Source organism: Rhamphochromis longiceps, linkage group LG22 (assembly GCF_057381845.1).
Source record: "Rhamphochromis longiceps isolate RC_006_pf linkage group LG22, R_longiceps_female_GT1.1, whole genome shotgun sequence".
NCBI classification, from domain to species: Eukaryota; Metazoa; Chordata; class Actinopteri; order Cichliformes; family Cichlidae; genus Rhamphochromis; species Rhamphochromis longiceps.
The window spans coordinates 12,210,479-12,228,274 of NC_140577.1; the positions used below are offsets into that span (position 1 = coordinate 12,210,479).

Below are 17,796 nucleotides of genomic sequence, written 5' to 3' on the forward strand. Positions count from 1 at the left end.
GAATGTGGCACAGCACATTAGCATTTCCAAATGTTCACATAAATCTTCTGCCTCTTGGCCTGCCACTCAAGCTCCGCATCTATCCATCCTCTGTGCGTTGACGCTCTCTTTTTCAGTTGTATCGTCTGCAAGGTGAGGGATAATAGCGGGTCAAGGCTAGAACATCCAGCTACTCAGTGTATGTTATTAATGGCCATGCGGCGTGGGGGAAGGGCTCTGATGATTACTGATCTAAAAATCACAGTGAAGTTTTATTGGAAATGCACATCAATAGTTGTGAATTACAGTGCTGTCCCACTTCACTGTGACAAGCTCTTCATATCCTCATCCCAAGGGTTTGTTAAGACTGCCTGCAGAGATTAATGCCAGTAAAATCAGTCACTTTTATGGTAGAAAGCTTTTATTTACGACTCACTCTCCCTCACCAGGATATTGTTTAAACTTTTTGACCACCGGTGCTATCAGTGTTTCCCACAGAATTACACTGCTTTGTAAGGAGACAGGGGCATATACTCGTACATATATGCGCGCGAGTATGAAAGAAGAAGCTGTTGCCGTGGGTTCCGGTTGGAGTGGCCCTTCAGCTCACAGCAGGTATGAAGACTACCGTCGCCAGCTGCAGTTCAAAATGTGGAGCTGGAGTCTGTCCGACTGCAGATTCTTGCAGCTGATTGACATTGAGGACCACTCAACCTGCTTGCTTCCTATGAGCCAGACTTTCTTGTTATTTAAAGTGGTTTTGAGAAACAGGCTTTCTGAAGGTCTTTCAAAGTTATTCTTTGAACATTGGCTGCTTTTTCTCTCATTTTCAGTCCAGTCCTTTTTTCTTCAGAGAAGCATTTTCTTTATTTCTTAAGCCACTTGGCACTAACCTTTTAATCATTCAAGCATAAAAAGGCTTGAATGACTTGTGAACCAGTGTTGTGTCTGCACATAGACAACTTTGCAAGAGAACCAGTTTGCTCCAATTTATTTAGTTGAATTTTTGAAAAATGTCCAATTAACATAGTTTGACAGCATAAAGTTGTATTTTTTCACCAAAAAGGTGATTCACAAAGAGCTATTGACGCAACATTTGGCATATCTCGGCATTCTGTGTAGTGTTTCCTTAAAAACGTGAGGAAACTAGACAGGGAGGACAAAATAAATGGTAGGCCTACAAACTATCTATAGCAGATGAACAGTATCTGAAGGCCAGGACACAGAGAGATGCATCTGGCCTTTCACTTGTCTGGAAAACAGGGAGAAAAGGCCAAGCTATGAACTGAACTGGACTGGACTGAAAATCAGTGAGTACAGGAAATATTTGGTTCAAATCGCTACCAATATGGTGGAGGTCAGGAGAGAAGTGCAACAGGTGAATCTTGTCAAAATTGATGGAATTATAAACACAGGAAAGTACCATTAGATATTGATCCACCATGCAGTGCCATTTAGAAAGAGTCTGACTGGCAGTGGCTTCATTTTTCATCATGACAATGATCAAGAAGGCTGGAAAACTATTCCTGAAGACTATTTAAAGGAATTAAAAGAAGGCTTGTCTAAGAGAGTTCAGACTGTGTTGAAGAATAAAGGTGATCATACCAAATACTGACTTCTTAAAATTGCACAAGCCCTGGTTTTGCCTCATATGACGTATTACTTTATATATTTCCATGTTTCATCAAATCGCAGCACCTATTTCCTGTTTTCGTAGCAAAATATAAAAGAAATGAGGGGAGGTCACTGATTCCCGATCCAGCCTTTAGATTCAGGATCAGACCAACATCACAGCTCCAAATATTTCAAAAGAATGTAAACCTGGACTAAGACAAAATAAAGATAGTTCAAGAGTGTTGCATTAAAAATAATCATCCCAGTCTTGCAAAGACCAAAGAGCTCGGTGGTAGGGGGAATCAGCAGGGTGTCAACATGTGTTACAGTCCGAAGTCGAAGAGGAAGAAGAAAGTGCATGCTCGTCAACTTTACCCATGCAGGGAAAGCTTACGAGCATGCACACGCACAGATGTATGTAGAAAAAAGCAAAAACACGAGGGAAGCTGTCCAGATAATAAAGGAAAACACTTCATACAAATCTGTCTTCCTGTGACACAGATGCTGTCAATCACCGCTGTCACCATGACAACAGAGTTCTTCATGCCATGACAGAAAGAGGATGGAGAACACTGAGAGAAGGTCACCTCCTGTCATGTCAAACAATATGTCGATCGCACAAACGTAGATGCTGACAGCCATGCAATCACACACAGACACAAATATCAAAAGGACGAACAGAGCGCACGCACATGTGCACATGCACGTGCACAGCGACTAACAGGGACACGAGGCATGACAGATAGACTCCTGTTAAGTGGTGAGACCTCGAAGACGGTAAATAAATCAGCAACAGAGCAATATGCACCAAACAAGGTAAAATAAATCAGCGTGAAGCATGGATGGCATGTTTATGTGTGCCATCCATAAACAGTGCGCCTGAGGTTCTTTAGCATTCTGTAATCAAGTCGTTCAAGTCAGACAGACACCAAGCTGAACTGGATGAGTTCAAAACAGAACATTTTCTGGTGAAGCAGCTAAATTCCAAAGCAGTGACCATTAGGAGGCAACGATCCATCCTCATTCGTTATGAGGCGAGGTTTTTCCTTGCTGCTCCTTTTTAAAGCCTCACCCTGCAAGCTGATCTGCGCTGCAAAATAACACGGCATTCTCGGAAAGCTACGGTCACCACACCAGTGTGACAGCTTGGGCGGACTGAGAACATTTGGTTCTTTTCTTGGAGAGGAAAAAGGAAGCCACAGCCATACACAAACAGCCGCAGCGAGGCCTGGAACAGCCAAGAGTATTCTGAGGTGTGGCTCTACTTCAGCAGCCAGAAGCATGATAAGTTGTTGACTCTGGAGACGGTGCTTACTGCAGGTGCTCTTCTGCGGTGAAGGCTAAGTCACGTGACCAGTAGGGGCATTCAAAATAACCTCACCGCTTCTGTGTGTACACTTGAGGAATGTGCTCAAAGAGTATGTGGTGTCAAGTCCAGTTAAATACATGAATAGTTACAGATCCTTGTTCCTAACCCCTTCTTTTTAACAGGCTTTCCCAATCATGAAAGGGATTTTGCATCTGGTGTAGGAAACGCGTCTCAGTTCCCCAAGATGATCAAGTGTGGCATGGCGTGCATGTTAGTTCAGCCGTAGAGAGGTTAGGCTACACAGCACATTGCCTCAGGAAAGCTAAGTACGCATAAAGGGGAGAGGTAGAAAGGGTAAACCCGAAATGAAAAAAGCAGACAGAGAGCTTTAACCCACTTTCTCCTATAATACAACCCATCAAACATCAGAAGCCATCATCATAGATTAGCCTGTCTCTAATCCTGGCTGTTAGCACAGCTGGGGCAGATTAGGGAGGGGGCATTCCTGACAGAGCCAACATGGCGTCACAGTCGCTGACAGCTCACCTGGAAACACATGGATAACTGTACAATGCAGCACTGTTTCAATCATACACACCCAAACACACACACAGAGATCAAACGTAGTTCTGGAGCAAAGCTGTCTGCCTGCCCGCCTGCCTGCGGGCAGCAGGGTTAGGGCAGGAAGTCAGGCTTCAGAACCGTGTGACACCTCTAAGTCGACTTGATCCTGAAACAGGTGGGGAGTTCACGGTTTAGGGGCCAGCAACTGTAAGTGAGTGTGTGGAAAACTGATGGAGCGATAGATTTTCTGTGCGATTTAGAGAGCGAGGAGAGACAGAAAAGTGTGAGAAAGAAACAGAAATTAGGGGGTGAAAGTGAAAAAGGTGGAGAAGCGAGAGGCCTGTCACACTGTTGAGCTTCACAGGAAGTCTGTTTAATGTGGAAGATCAGGAAGGAAATACGCTCTCTCAATATGTGGCTGTGAACGCATGCTGTGTAAAACAAATGATATGGCAGCTCCGTGGCTGAGCACATGTGGCGACAGCCTAAGAAGGTTTGGCTTCTTTGAAAGGAAATGTAAAACCCATCTCTTACTCAGTGTTTCTAAACTAAACGAACAATGTTCTCTGAGATGAAAAGCCTCCAACTCGGTCATACCGACCTATAGCACCCCTCACAACAACTTGAACATTTCTTTTTCATCTCTCAAGACTAGACGCAGATTTTTTTAGATATTTTCCAACTGTATACTGGAATAGAGGAAACAAATAACAAAAAACAACCGACCACGTATATTTAAAGTGCACCCTTCTATGAATCGATTTGATTTCATTTTGGAGCAGACTACATGTCATCTACCCTGCAGACACCCCGGGATACTCCACTAGAAACCGGAATGTATTGCTGGGGAAAGAAAGACACCTGGATTACACTGCTTACCCACCGTGACCGGACATCGGATAAGCAGAGGAAAATTTGCTTGTGCTTGCTGTTACTGTCGAGTGTAGGTATTTCTTAGAGTTAAGTGACTTCCAGTAAACATGTAAAATATGCACTGAGGACGACACTCTGGCAAGCTATGAATGGAGCTTTCTAACACTGTAAAAAGATGAAAACAAGTTTTAACCCAAACCATGATCTCTTGTTTATTCTGTCTGAAAAGACCTGAAAATCAAACCAGACTCAGAGACTTGGAAATCCTTTTGCCAGAGCTACAGATCACAGCTCGAAATTATTAAAATGAATGTTGAAATGTTATTATGTATTGTTGCTATGGTGCCTGGTAGCACAGCTTATGTAATACAGAGTACAAATTGTAAATCAGGCCATTAGAATTTAGATGGTTGCTGGTTGTACTTTAAGGACTTGTATGCACTGTTTTTTATGTTTTACATACATCTCTGTGTAAGTCGCCATAGTGTAGTCACAAGGGTTTTGTTATTGAAGAATAGCTGCTGTATAGCTGTACCTAGTGCAAAGCTAAACTAAATTCAACTGAACTTCATCATCCAGGAACTTTTTCAAAAATTTAATGCAAAACTAACTGAAACACTCAAAGCAACAGGTTGTTGCTAGTACAGCTAACATGTTGGAGCACTTCAAAATGTCCTTGTAGCCAGATTCTGTCACGATGATCACGGCAACTATGTGTGCTTGTGTGGGGTTATCTGTGTGTGGTTCGCTGTGACACAGCGAATCCTACTCACACTTCCTGTAGTGCCCAGGGACAGATGGTTCATCTGCTGAGTGAGAGGGCCCATCATATTGGCAGGCTGCATGGACATAGTGTGGTCCATGGCTGGCGTGATCACTGCACCCTGAGGGAAGCAGGTAAAAACAAACAAACAAATAAAAACAAAAAAAGGACAAGGTGAGAAGAATTAAGGAACAGAAGAAATGATGGAGCATTTTGATTTAGTGAATTTCTCTCTCTGATTAACTATGCGGGCTTACATAAGCCTTAAGCGAACTTCCACAAGTAGTTGCTAGTCCTCATACTGTCTAAATATAAATTATATAGTCCTTTAGACTAGGCGAAACAAAGTGAGATGAAGTACAACATAAGAGAATGTCAGCATGAGGACAGAAAGAAGAAAACTTGGGTTAGTGATTGAATCATCAAAAGCATGAAATGAATAGAAACAGAGGACGACAGGAGGGTTTTTGGGCACAAAAAGACGGACGGTGTCAATAATCAGCAACAGAACACAGGGACCAATACACACCACTGTCTTTAGTCTATCAAAGCCATCACTATCTGCTGCCGATGTATCAGCAGTATGATTTTTTTTTTGGGTTGCCGAGTGAAAATGCTTTCTCTCCGTCCCTCGCTCTCACTTGCTCGCTCTTGAGCCTGTCCTCCCAGTATAATGCACAGCATGTTTTTCCCTAACGGGCGGATGAGAACACTAGAAGCTTCTTTTTCACGGTGCAGTGAAACATGAGGGAAAGCGATGAAACCATTGTTGCTCTTTCATCCCTTGTCATGATAGCTCCATTTCCTCAGCACTGAAGCCTTCGAAGGAATGCATTCAAAACCAGCCCTTTTTCTTCTGCTCGGCTCTCTTCTCTTGTTGTGTGCTCGTAACACTGTAATGATGCCTATGTGTGTTTGTGGGTAAGCCTGCAACACACTGTGTGTAACGAGTGTGAAGGAGGACAGTACTGTCTAACTTCAAAGTGTGTGTGTGAGGGTGCAATTTAAGTAGTGTATGCTTGGGAGTGTGTGTGCATGTGTGTACCCCACTGGCGACTCTGTGTGGGCCTTTTGGAGAACAAACTGTGCAGACACAGCCTGTCAGAATTGCTCTGCTTGTCTACTCCCTGCATTCCCAACACAGGCAGCTAAACCGCTCTTCCTTCCTCCCTCTCCTCTTCCATCTCTGCTACCTCTAGCTCAATATAGAAGCTTCACATGAAACTTTGTGGAGGTACACAAACAAGAAAGAAACTGGATAACGAGTGGACACAAAAAGTAGGATTAGTTGTCACCTCTTCATGTCCTGGACTAGTGTTGTTGAAAACTGTAAGGCTAAATGAATAGCCGTGAGGTCAATTAGAGACATAAAGGAGAACGCCTTATAGGAAAGAACCACGAAACACATGAATGTATCAAGTTCTGAAACCTTGAAAATATTTTTTTTGGATACAAATATTAAGGCAGGTGACTCAACAATGACAGTAATTACCAGTCACTAAATAAATGTAATGTTTGATAACAAATAAAGGCGAGGAGGAGTGAAGAAGGTAATCAAATACAATCTTGTGAAAAAGAAGGTTTTCACAGGACTCACTGCATGGTGAGTCCTGGGGTGTACTTAGTTGCTTTCAACTATGTACACCCCAGGATTCAATAGCTTGTTTAACCGCCTTTAGGAGCAATAAGTCGAAGTAATTGTTTTCTGTCTGACTTTATCAGTCACTCACATTGTTGGGGAGGAATTTTAGCCGCTCTTCTTTGCATCATTGCTTCAGTTCATTGAGGTTTTCAGGCTTTTGTTTATACACAGTTCACTTAAGGGCTCGCCGCAGCATTTTGATCAAGTAGAGGTCTGGGCCATTGTGACACCTTGATTTTTTTTATTTTTCAGACATTCTGTTGCAGTTTTTCTGCTTTGTTTGGGGTCATTGTCCTATTTCATGACCCAGTTAGAGCAAAGCTGTCCAACAGGTGGCCTCACATTTGTCCACAGTATTCTAGAGTCACGTGGTCGACTCAGTGACAATAAGGTGGCGCAGGTCCTCTGGCTGATAAACAAGCCCGAATCATCAACCCTCTACCACTGTGCTTGTCTTTTGGAATGAGGTGTTTGTGCTGGCAGGCTGTTTGGTTTTTGCTCAACATGATGCTGCAGATTAAGGCCCAAATGTCTCCACATTGGTGTAATCTGTCCAAAGAACACTGATCCAGAAGTTGTGGGGTTTTTTTTCAAATGCAACTTTGCAAACCTAAGCTGTGCTGCCATGTTTGTTTTAGAGAGAAAAGGCTTTCTCCTGGAAACCCTTCCAAATAGGCCAAACTTGTTTAGTGTTTTTCCTAATTGTACTCTCATAAACTTTAAGATTTAACATGCTAATGGAGGCTTGTAGCTCTGAGAAGTAGCTCTTGGCATTCTGCAGTTTCTCTGAGCATTGCGCGTCGAATTCGCTGAGATGTCCACTTCTGGGGATATTGCAACATTATGTTAACACACGCTTAAATGTTCCCAATCAGCAAACAACAAACTGCTTTTATAGAGGTGTTTAGACTCGCTGATGATCAATTAATCAAGTGCATTCGATCACCAACCTCCGGCTGCTACTTTCCCACTTACTGGAAGCAGTAAGGATGTGATTTTCTTTTCACATGACAGTAAGGTTGATATATCCCGCCCGAACTTAAACTAAGATTAAATTCCCTCGTGGATATGCAGACGGGAGTCTTTGCACACCACGGGCAAGTAGTTGTACCTATTACACCCACATTCTAAGCTGCTGGGAGTGCACTTCAAGGACACATACATACACTCAACAAAAATATAAACGCAACACCTTTGTTACTGCTCCCATTCCCCATGGGATGGACGTAGAGACCTAAAATTCATTCCAGATACACAATATAACCATCCCTCCCAAACAGTGGTCACAAATCAGTCCAAATGTGTGGTAGTGGGCACATCTGCTATATTGAGATAATCCATCCCACCTCACAGGTGTGCCACATCAGGATGCTGATCTGACATCATGAGTAGTGCACAGGTGTACCTCAGACTGCCCACAACAAAAGGCCACCCTGGAATGTGCAGTTTTGTCTCACAGCAAAATGCCACAGATGCCACAAGCAATGAGGGAGCGTGCAATTGGCATGCTGACAGCAGGAATGTCAACCAGATCTGTCGCCCGTGCATTGAATGTTCATTTCTCAACCATAAGCCGTCTCCACAGGCGTTTCAGAGAATATGGCAGCACATCCAACCGGCCTCACAACCGCAGACCTCGTGTAACCACACCAGCCCAGGACCTCCACATCCAGCAGGTTCACCTCCAAGATCGTCTGAGACCAGCCACCCAGACAGCTGCTGGAACAATTGGTTTGCACAACCAAACAATTTCTGCACAAACTGTCAGAAACCGTCTCAGGGACGCTCAACTGCATGCCCGTCGTCCTCATCGGGGTCTTGACCTGACTCCAGCTCGTCGCCGTAACAGACTTGTGTGGGCAAATGCTCACATTCGATGGCGTCTGGCACGTTGGAGAGGTGTGCGCTTCACGGATGAATCATGGTTCACATTGTTCAGGGCAGATGGCAGCTGAGAATGTCCCAGTTCTTGCATGGCCAGCATACTCACCGGACATGTCACCCATTGAGCATGTTCGGGATGTGCTTGACCGGCGTATACGACAGCGTGTACCAGTTCCCACGAATATCCAACAACCTCGCACAGCCATTGAAGTGGAGTGGACCAACATTCCACAGGCCACAATTGACAATCTGATAGACTCCATGCGACGATGTGTTGCACTGCATGAGGCAAATGGTGGTCACACCAGATACTGACCGGTTCTGGGTCCCCAGACCCCCAATAGCGCAAAAAACTGCACATTCCAGGGTGGCCTTTTGCTGTGGGCAGTCTGAGGTACACCTGTGCACTACTCATGATGTCAGATCAGCATCCTGATGTGGCACACCTGTGAGGTGGGATGGATTATCTCAATATGGCAGATGTGCCCACTACCACACATTTGGACTGATTTGTGACCACTGTTTGGGAGGGATGGTTATATTGTGTATCTGGAATGAATTTTAGGTCTCTACGTCCATCCCATGGGGAATGGGAGCAGTAACAAAGGTGTTGCGTTTATATTTTTGTTGAGTGTAGTTGGTGCCCTAGTAATAAAGTATTTCTTTTTGGACAAGTAATGTGTTGACACCAAATTTGAGGACATGTAGATATCTACACTGAGCTTGGCATACTCGCTCTGTTGACGAAACATCAGTCAGACCCAACAGACACTTTGGAAGCTTGTGGAAACATAGCACTGCCATTAGAAGAAGAAAAAGAATACACCTTAAAGCTCAAACTTAATACTAATCTCAGTGGAAAAAATGGTTTCTGATAGATTTTGTTTTTTATTGTGAACTTGATTGTGAAGTTTGTTGATGAAGGTATGTTTAAATAAAAAAGACGAGAATATAAGCTCTATATATTTTTGACCACACTTAAAACTGCTAATCAACAAACGATATTTACAAAAGTACAAGTATCTCGTAGTGTAACACTTATATATTATCAGATTCTTACTGATGTATCAACATGTATGCAGGCAGTATTTTCTGACAAATGTAACCACTTTACATGCTGCTGAGTACTTTACTGTATAATCATACTTAGTGTCCTAAAAATTGACCCTATATTTTGTATATAAGCTGAACTGACAAATTATAGCAGCAATATTAATGCAGTCAAAAGCACACAGACTTATAAAGTAGCACCAAATGAAAATACCCAGTACTATTCTGCCACTGGCTGTGACAGATGAATAAATAAAGGGAAAGGGGAAATGAGGAAAGAGAGACAGAAAGACACTGTGAGGACAGGAGAGAGATGATTAAGCAAAGATGGAGGTCACGGGGAAGACGGGAGTGAAGAAAGATAGATGAGGGAAGTGAAGCCAGAGACTTGGAGAGAAAAAGTGGAATTTTGGAAAGAGAGAGAGAGAAGTCAAAGACCGAGAATGAAAAAGAAGACAGATGAGTAAGGCGGAAGAAAAAAAAAAGAGAGAGGAGAAGCGAGAAGGAAGCAGCAGGGGCTGTGGGCTACCTGTTACCGATTCAGCCTCTGACAATGCCTTTATAATGGGAAAGGGAGAGCAACGGAAAGGCTTAATTCACAGATGTGTCAGGGAGAGTTAAGCCGATTTGTGATTTCGATTTTCTGTGTTTGTGAGACTGAGTGTCTGTGAGAGAGAGGGTTTAAAGTGTGTGCGTGTGTGTCTGTGTGCAAAAGCGTCTGTCTGGTTGTGCGTCTGTCCATTGATGGGCTAGAGAGGAAAGAAAATGAGAAAGAGATTGACACAAAGAGACAATATATGTTTTTGATTTGTCCTCTGTGTGTAAGAGAGAATAAGATAATGCCTGCTGCAGACGTATCTGTTACAAATGTACGAGACGATGTTTACAGAGCTCCGCAATGTATGCACATGTATTCCTGTTTGTGCATGCGTCTGTGTGCATGCGTGTGGAAAAGCCAGTCCTGCTTAAGGTGGTATTGATTCTGCTTTAGACCGGAGATGAGAGGATATCCACTCATTGCCTGTAAAATACATTGATATACGCTCAACGGCTTGACACAATGTACAGTAAATAAGAAATCTTATAAAAATTCTTACAACCAGCAGTGTTTTCTTTTAATGACTATCGCATTACAAGCACTTGCTTATGAAACACTGGTTGGTATCAGCTGATATTCATTACCTTGACTTTACATCTGCTGATCAGCAACACCAATTGTAAAAAAGGTGAGGCAACTACATAAATGTCACACAAATAGTGACTGTTTTTACTGCCTGGTCCATTACAGCTGAAGGATCTCCACCACATGCAGCAGGCTATTAAGATAATTTACATTCAGGTCCAGACCTCCATATACTCAAGATGCAGTCAGCTAAGCAGTATGCTCAGGCTGCTGGTATCAGACTGAAAGCAGTATCTCCTTTTTACTAAACATGTCCTTCTGGGGGACGCCCAGGATTTCATCCAGTTCTGTAAACACTAAAAGTGTGCTTTCTGGGACTGGGATTTCTGTCTTAGGCAGGCACAGAAGGACAACTGCCTTCAAAATGAACATAGTGTAATATTTTAGAGCGAAAAAAGAAAATAAAATGAGAAAACTGTTATGGACTTCCTGTAAAGATAAGCATTACAGTGTCTGATTCTGCTGACATGAAAACTGATCAGTATCAGCCGAAAAAACCTGATCACAGCACCCCCACAGCTAGCTATTTTTGCTAATCTCTCACTGCTGCAGGTTATAATTTCCCACATTATTGCATATCTACCCTGCTGCTTCAAGCCGGTGTTGATACATGTAACTACCTTGGGGCAATACCTTCACTCGGAAAACAGCTTGAGGCTACAAAGAGAGGTTCACATTCTTTTCCTCACCTTGCAGGTCCCTATGTTTCACTATTTGCAAGAAGATCACTGTGTAGTGTTTTACTGCCAGCCTGGTAAGAAGAGACCATGCTTATTTATATGCTTTGTGTTGGGGGAAGATGTTGATTAAACTCGGGGAATGAGAAGACAGAAGACTGGCACATTAAAAGCCTCAAGAACGCCAATGGGCCGAGGCTGTATTTCTGAGTCTTTGGCTAAAACAAAGCTTCATTTGTCTCGGGCCCATGAAAGATGACCTGCATTTGACTCAGTGCATTCCTCGCTGTATTTGACAGTTGCTTTCTCCATGTGAGGCACTGTGGTTTGGACACTGATGCTCGTTTGTACTAGTTAGCGTGTTTTGTGTCAGTGGAAATGAGACATGCACACTCCATGCTTCAGGGTCTTAATTCTGCAAAGTACGTACTGTGACTATCCAGCTTCATGACTCCAAAGAGCTTCATCTTGGTCCCCTAACAAGGCTATATGGGGATGAGCTTTTTGTCCCCATGAGGAAGACAAGTCCCCATAATGTCAAAGTGTAAACAAGCAGCATGACAAACCAGCAACATGACAAATACCCTCCCTAATGCAATCATGCTCACACACGCAGCACATCTGCAGATGGCTGAGTGGTAACGGCACCCAACTGCACCAGGCTCACCCACTTGAAGGCTAAACTATTGGTAATGACTGTCTCTCTATAAAAACTACAGAAAAAACAACACAAAACAAAAACTTGTGAAGTAATATGAATGTGTCTTCTAAAGGTGTCCGTATTTACCCTGTTCTGTGGTTGTGCTGTATGTCACCTACTTCAACTGTGACCATGTTTTCCAGATGTCCTCGGGCACCTTTGTATTCGGGTAAGCACAGAAAAGGGAGCCAGCATTTCGGGTGCTTCAAACTAATCTTCAGTGGGAATCTCTCCTTAGGGCTAACAGACTACCAGGGTTTCTCAACTATTAACAACAGAGTCTGTCTACAGGACCAAATGTGCTATAGACTGATCCAGGACAGTGAACAGCTTACTTTACCCAAGTGGGGCAGCAAATAGTAGCGCAGACCAAAAGATAGCAATGAAGGAGCCTCCCAAGCTGACAGTGATGTGTGTAGCGGCTTAACTCGGTCTTTGTGATCACAGGGATACTTGGAATCTGATTTTGTAATGGTTTTTGGAAATCTTAATTGCAAACACAGGAAAGCCCTGCAGGGAAGACAGAGAACTGGTACTAAGAAACTGAAGCAGCCGAGGGGTTGCAAAAAATGTATGTTAACAGATTAACATGTGGAGCATGATACAGATGAAAGATTCCTCACCTCTGGTTATGTGGCAATGAGGATTATCTACATTGTATAAATTTGTCCTATGCAATGAAAAGGCAATAAGAGCGATGATGAATCTGCTTTTCCCCGCCTATTTACGCATCAGCTTGTCTATCATCTAGAATACTACATATTCAATTTACAATAGGTGGCAGATGAGGTGCACAGGTTAAACTTGCAGGTCAAAATCTGGGAGCATGTATAACCAAATTGCCGTGGCTGAGATGGATTATGGTAATGCTGCTGCTTTGTAATCTTATATATATGTGTGCGTGTCAGTGAAGGAAAGCAAAACTAATAATTTCCCCCAGTAATATGATGGCTTGTGACTATAAAATGATTCTAGTAATAAAGTTATTATGAAAAATAAAGCACCAACTTCTGCATATCGAATAGGACATGCTATTTGGATGGATTTGTAGCGTGCGTTTGTGTGTTGTGTTTCTTAATGTGTGTATGAGGCGATAAGGGTGCTAGATGAAGCATGTAACAGTATTTGTCATGTCTTCATGGGAGGTCCATTCCTCTCCACGGTCGGACTGTGCTCGTTTATCAGCCGTTCTCTGACTGCCTTTTGTAGACAAATAGATCATTTCACACACAAGGATCTCTCTAGAATGTTTACTCTATTTATAAAAACCAAAAAAGGGGGGAAAAAAGATTAGAAATCCAATTAAAAACACAGCCAGCTAATAAAGCCTGCCCACCAAAGCATATCAGCTTTGTCTCCAAACATATTTTTTTGCTACTATCGCAAAATTTGTTGAAGTAATATCCAAAAAGCTTACAGTGAAAATGCAGCCACTCAATCTCCTTGTCAGTCACCCGGTGTCTCTGCAACAGTATTGTTCTTACATATATATGAAACCTTAACCCTGACAAGACAATTTTTTATTTCCTGGCACGGACACAGTAGGTGCAGTTGTAGTCTGAAAGGGCAGAAGAGAAGAGAAACAGGACAGAGTGAGACAAAAATGAGGGAGAAATGAGAGCTAGGTGTACAGGAAGGAGTGCAGAGGGAGCGGGGATGGAAAAAAATAAAAGAGAAACTCAAGGACGAGTGTAGCCCCGTCTCAAATTCTGCCTCGCCAGTCAAATCCATGAGACCAACATAATGTTCCCTCTCTGAATCCAAGGAGCATTTTTAATGTCAAGCGGGGAGATGGGTATCACACAGCGCACTGATTCAACCCTATTCGATGAGGGCTGATAGTTACGGTTCACGTTCTCACAGACCCAGTGAACGTCTATTCAAAGCAGGGAGAACTGGCCGGAGTGCAACGGCAGAGGAATTCAATAATTCACCTCCAGTATGTAAGGGCTGGTGCACTCAGGCAAATGCACACTTGAAGCACATACAGTTCAGAATGAGAAAAAGGGGGGGGGGGGGGGGGTAACTCATGGGGAAAGACAGCAATGCTGCGCATGGCTGGCACAGCACTTAGTCCGGCACTCGTTGGCAGTGCGAACTGAATTTAAGAGCACGTACATGTGATTGATGATCTGTATGTAAGTAAGATTTACCACTGGAAGGAATGTGTTGTGTGCGTGTAGGCATTCGCACGTGTTAGCTGCACGTATGCATTTGTCTTTTTGGGGCCTCTAGTTCTTTAATTGTTCGTACTTTTTCAAGGTCTGCTGATTTCTGTAGCATTGACCAGGCAAGTGGTCGTGTTTTGACATGACCTGTGAGAACATCTCACAGACGATGAGAAAGGAAAGAAGGAAGACAAATGATAAACTAAAGGAAAAGGAAAGAAGAACAACCCATGTAAGAACAGACTGCAGACTCGTTTAGACGTCCACTTAAGAAAAAAAAAAAAAAAAAAAGAAACGCTGTCACTTTCTATCAGGTTTCCCGCAGAGAACATCTTGCGCATTAATTGAAGATAAGCAAATTTTGAAAACTGTTAGTCACCCTTTCTAACTGCTAACAAAGCGCCGGCTCCTCTGTGGGATGAAGTCCAGTTTCGTATGGATAGACTTGTCAAACTTAATCTACTCAGATACAAACAAACACCTTTTGCCTTAGAAGTACATGCTGCAGTGCTCTCTGTTTACTGTGCAATAAGGCAAGTAGCGGTCAAGTTGCTTTCAGTGTCAGCAGTTTGATTTACTTCCATTCAACACAACATCTATTATTTCCAACAAATTGCTGCTTAACGCAGTTAATGGACTTCAGGTTTACAAAGGCAGCGGAGGGCTGAAATGAAGAAAAACATCAAATTAGGTTAACAAATCAATGCGGTATCATTAGTATCGGCAGTAGCTAACTAACAAGGGGTTTTAACAATATACGGCTCCACCAGCACTTTGCACAATTTTGCGAAGAAGAGAAATTTGTCCTGCTGAGAGATACTCAACTCAGCAACACCAAAGTCAGCATATCATTTCAGAGTAAGTTTACCATAGCAGGCATGCTGTTTTTTAAAGGCTCAAGTAGAAAGTACAGACAACTTCATATAAGCATAAAAAATTCATATGAGCACTTTAAAAATCAAAAAACAACAACAGCCTGTCAGGCACTCCAGAAGAAAACGTCGTTATATTTTGTAGGAACAATGTAAAACACAGAGAGATCTGGCATTTGCAGAATAGTTCAGGTCACAGACTGTAAATTAAAGATGGATGCAGCCCATTTCATCACCCACCGTAAAACTCTGACATAAAGATTTTCACTGACCACCAGGTACTGGGTGAGACTTGGTGAGATCTGACAAAGAAACTGAGGGACGATGCAAGATCATAGTGTAGTAGTCCTTCAGCCAAGCTTATTATGATGCAGATTACAATGTACAAAAAGAAAATTATGCTTTTTAACTAAGACTTCAAAAAGACTTCTTCACTCTTTTTGCACAATTTATAACAGCTAAAAAAACCAATATTATTTAAAACTAAAATTAATAATGAATTACAATACTCATTTGCAGGAACCAACAGTCCCGTTGTGGCATAACTAATACCACAATTTATCCAAAGTTCCTTTGTAACCTTTCCTTAATGCTCTTCTTCAACATTATTTAGATTTTAGGTGCCATTTGTTGTACTCCGTTTAATAGTAGACTCAAAAACACATTTTACCCTAACCTGTATCTGTAATGTAATTATCTAAATAATAATCTCTAGATCTATTCTTAAATACTTATTTTGTTAAATCAAACTTAACAAGTCTGATTAATTAACAAGTTTATTTAACATGCATATAGACTATTCTATTCTATTCTGTATGACTGTCCAGCTCTTCCCCTTCCACGCTCTGCTGCCTCCATATTGCCCAGATATCAGGAGCGCCATTGCACAACGCTCCATTGGTTTAACACACAACATGAGGAAGGAGTCGCCAAACTGCAGCACAATCAATTGGTTTTTAATGCCCCGAGAAGCCCCCCAAGCATTTGAACTAGGATGCTTAGCTAATTTGATGTGATTCACTGAACTGATGGCAGAATGTGTGTGTATGCATGTGTGTATAAAGGGCAGTCTGCTGTGTTTGTAGCTGGTAGTTGATACGAGCACGGGTCATAAAGGGAGACAGACTGGTATCTATGATTCACTGTCAGCAGTGACAGCTGGGGTTAGCACCTACCAGCCATTTGGTGACAGAAAGAGCCAATGGAACACAAAGGGGACGGGACCATGGGGACTTATATCGCCACATGGCTACTGCTGGCATGGAGGCATGATGAGATGTAGACAGTACAATGTGGCTGCTGGTTAGTGGCTAGTGCCAAAGGCTTCAAGAGGCCCCATGACATAAGGCTGAAAGATGGATGACCATCAGGCATCGCATGGGCTGGTAAAGAATAACCCGTATGGGCCACACGTATGGCAATTCATAACACATACAGTACATACAAACATGTATCGGCAAACACGCACAGTTACCCAAGCATAGATGATGAGGCAGTATATACTCTCTCCATGTGATGACAGACAAACCACAACACCACATGGCCGAGAGCCTGAGAAGACGCCAGAAAATGAAGAAAACAGTATGCACATTCAAGCAAACGTGTATTCTTGTACTGTGGATGCACACGCACAAGCAGACATGCAAATGTATTTGTGTAGAAAGAATGCATGTACACACTAAAACACAAACGGGCTGCACTGCACATGCTGAGCAGTTATACTATTAGAGGACTCTGTCACGTTTGTCATTCACCTTGTAATACTGTCTACCACCTAAGACAGCTTCATTTTCACAACAGGGAGACTCAGCAGCAGCAGCAAAAACAGCAGCTTGTTAGCGAGCTAGCTTTAATCCAGCCTGAAACGAGTGCCATAAGGAAGGAGCATACCTGCCTGAGAGAACTGCAAAGTATGGGAGGGAAGGAGGTGGCTGGTTGAGTGAAGATATGTGCAAAAAAAAAAAAAAAAAAGGCAGGAAGTTGTGTGGCTGAAAGGCAAACTGGGCACCTCACAGGGCAGCTGCAGCTGGGTGTGGGTGTGTGTGTGTCTGCTGGGCTGGTGGCCTGCTGCGACCAGATTACATGTTCACTGTCCCACAGCGGGAGTGGAAGTGAGATGGGTAGGACTGAGTGGTAAATGGCCACAGCGGGGAGCCACGCGGCTGGTTGAGCACTCCTCTAGTGAGTGAGTGCCAATGTTTCCCAGTTTGCTCAGTGGCAGGGACTCTAAAGCAGTTGTCTTCTTGACTGACGCTTACAATGTTATCCACATTCGTACGGACTTCATTAGCCAAACTTGGTTTTTCATTCTGAACCATCAACAGCAAAAGCTAAAAATATCATGATGTGAAAATATCAGGTAGTGTGTACTGATTTGTGCCTCTGTGCCGGTAACAATGAACCGATAATATTTTGGCCGTCAAAGTTCAAAGCTAAGGTCATTAGGAACTCACAAAACAGCTACAGTATTCAGTTGTAACTCTAGAATTCTAATCATATAAGAGGATAACATAAACTA

At 42.8% G+C, this 17,796-nt stretch overlaps 1 protein-coding gene across 3 annotated transcripts in view; it reads right to left on the bottom strand.

Annotated features, from left to right (window-relative positions):
- LOC146643618 (RNA-binding motif, single-stranded-interacting protein 3) overlaps nt 1-17,796 on the bottom strand; it is a 313,547-nt gene that overhangs the window by 6,994 nt on the left and 288,757 nt on the right. For all 3 annotated transcript variants that reach the window (XM_085395367.1, XM_085395368.1, XM_085395370.1), the window contains one exon: nt 5,113-5,223. In XM_085395367.1, coding sequence (XP_085251493.1) covers nt 5,113-5,223 — 111 coding nt within the window. The remainder of the gene's footprint in view (nt 1-5,112; nt 5,224-17,796) is intronic.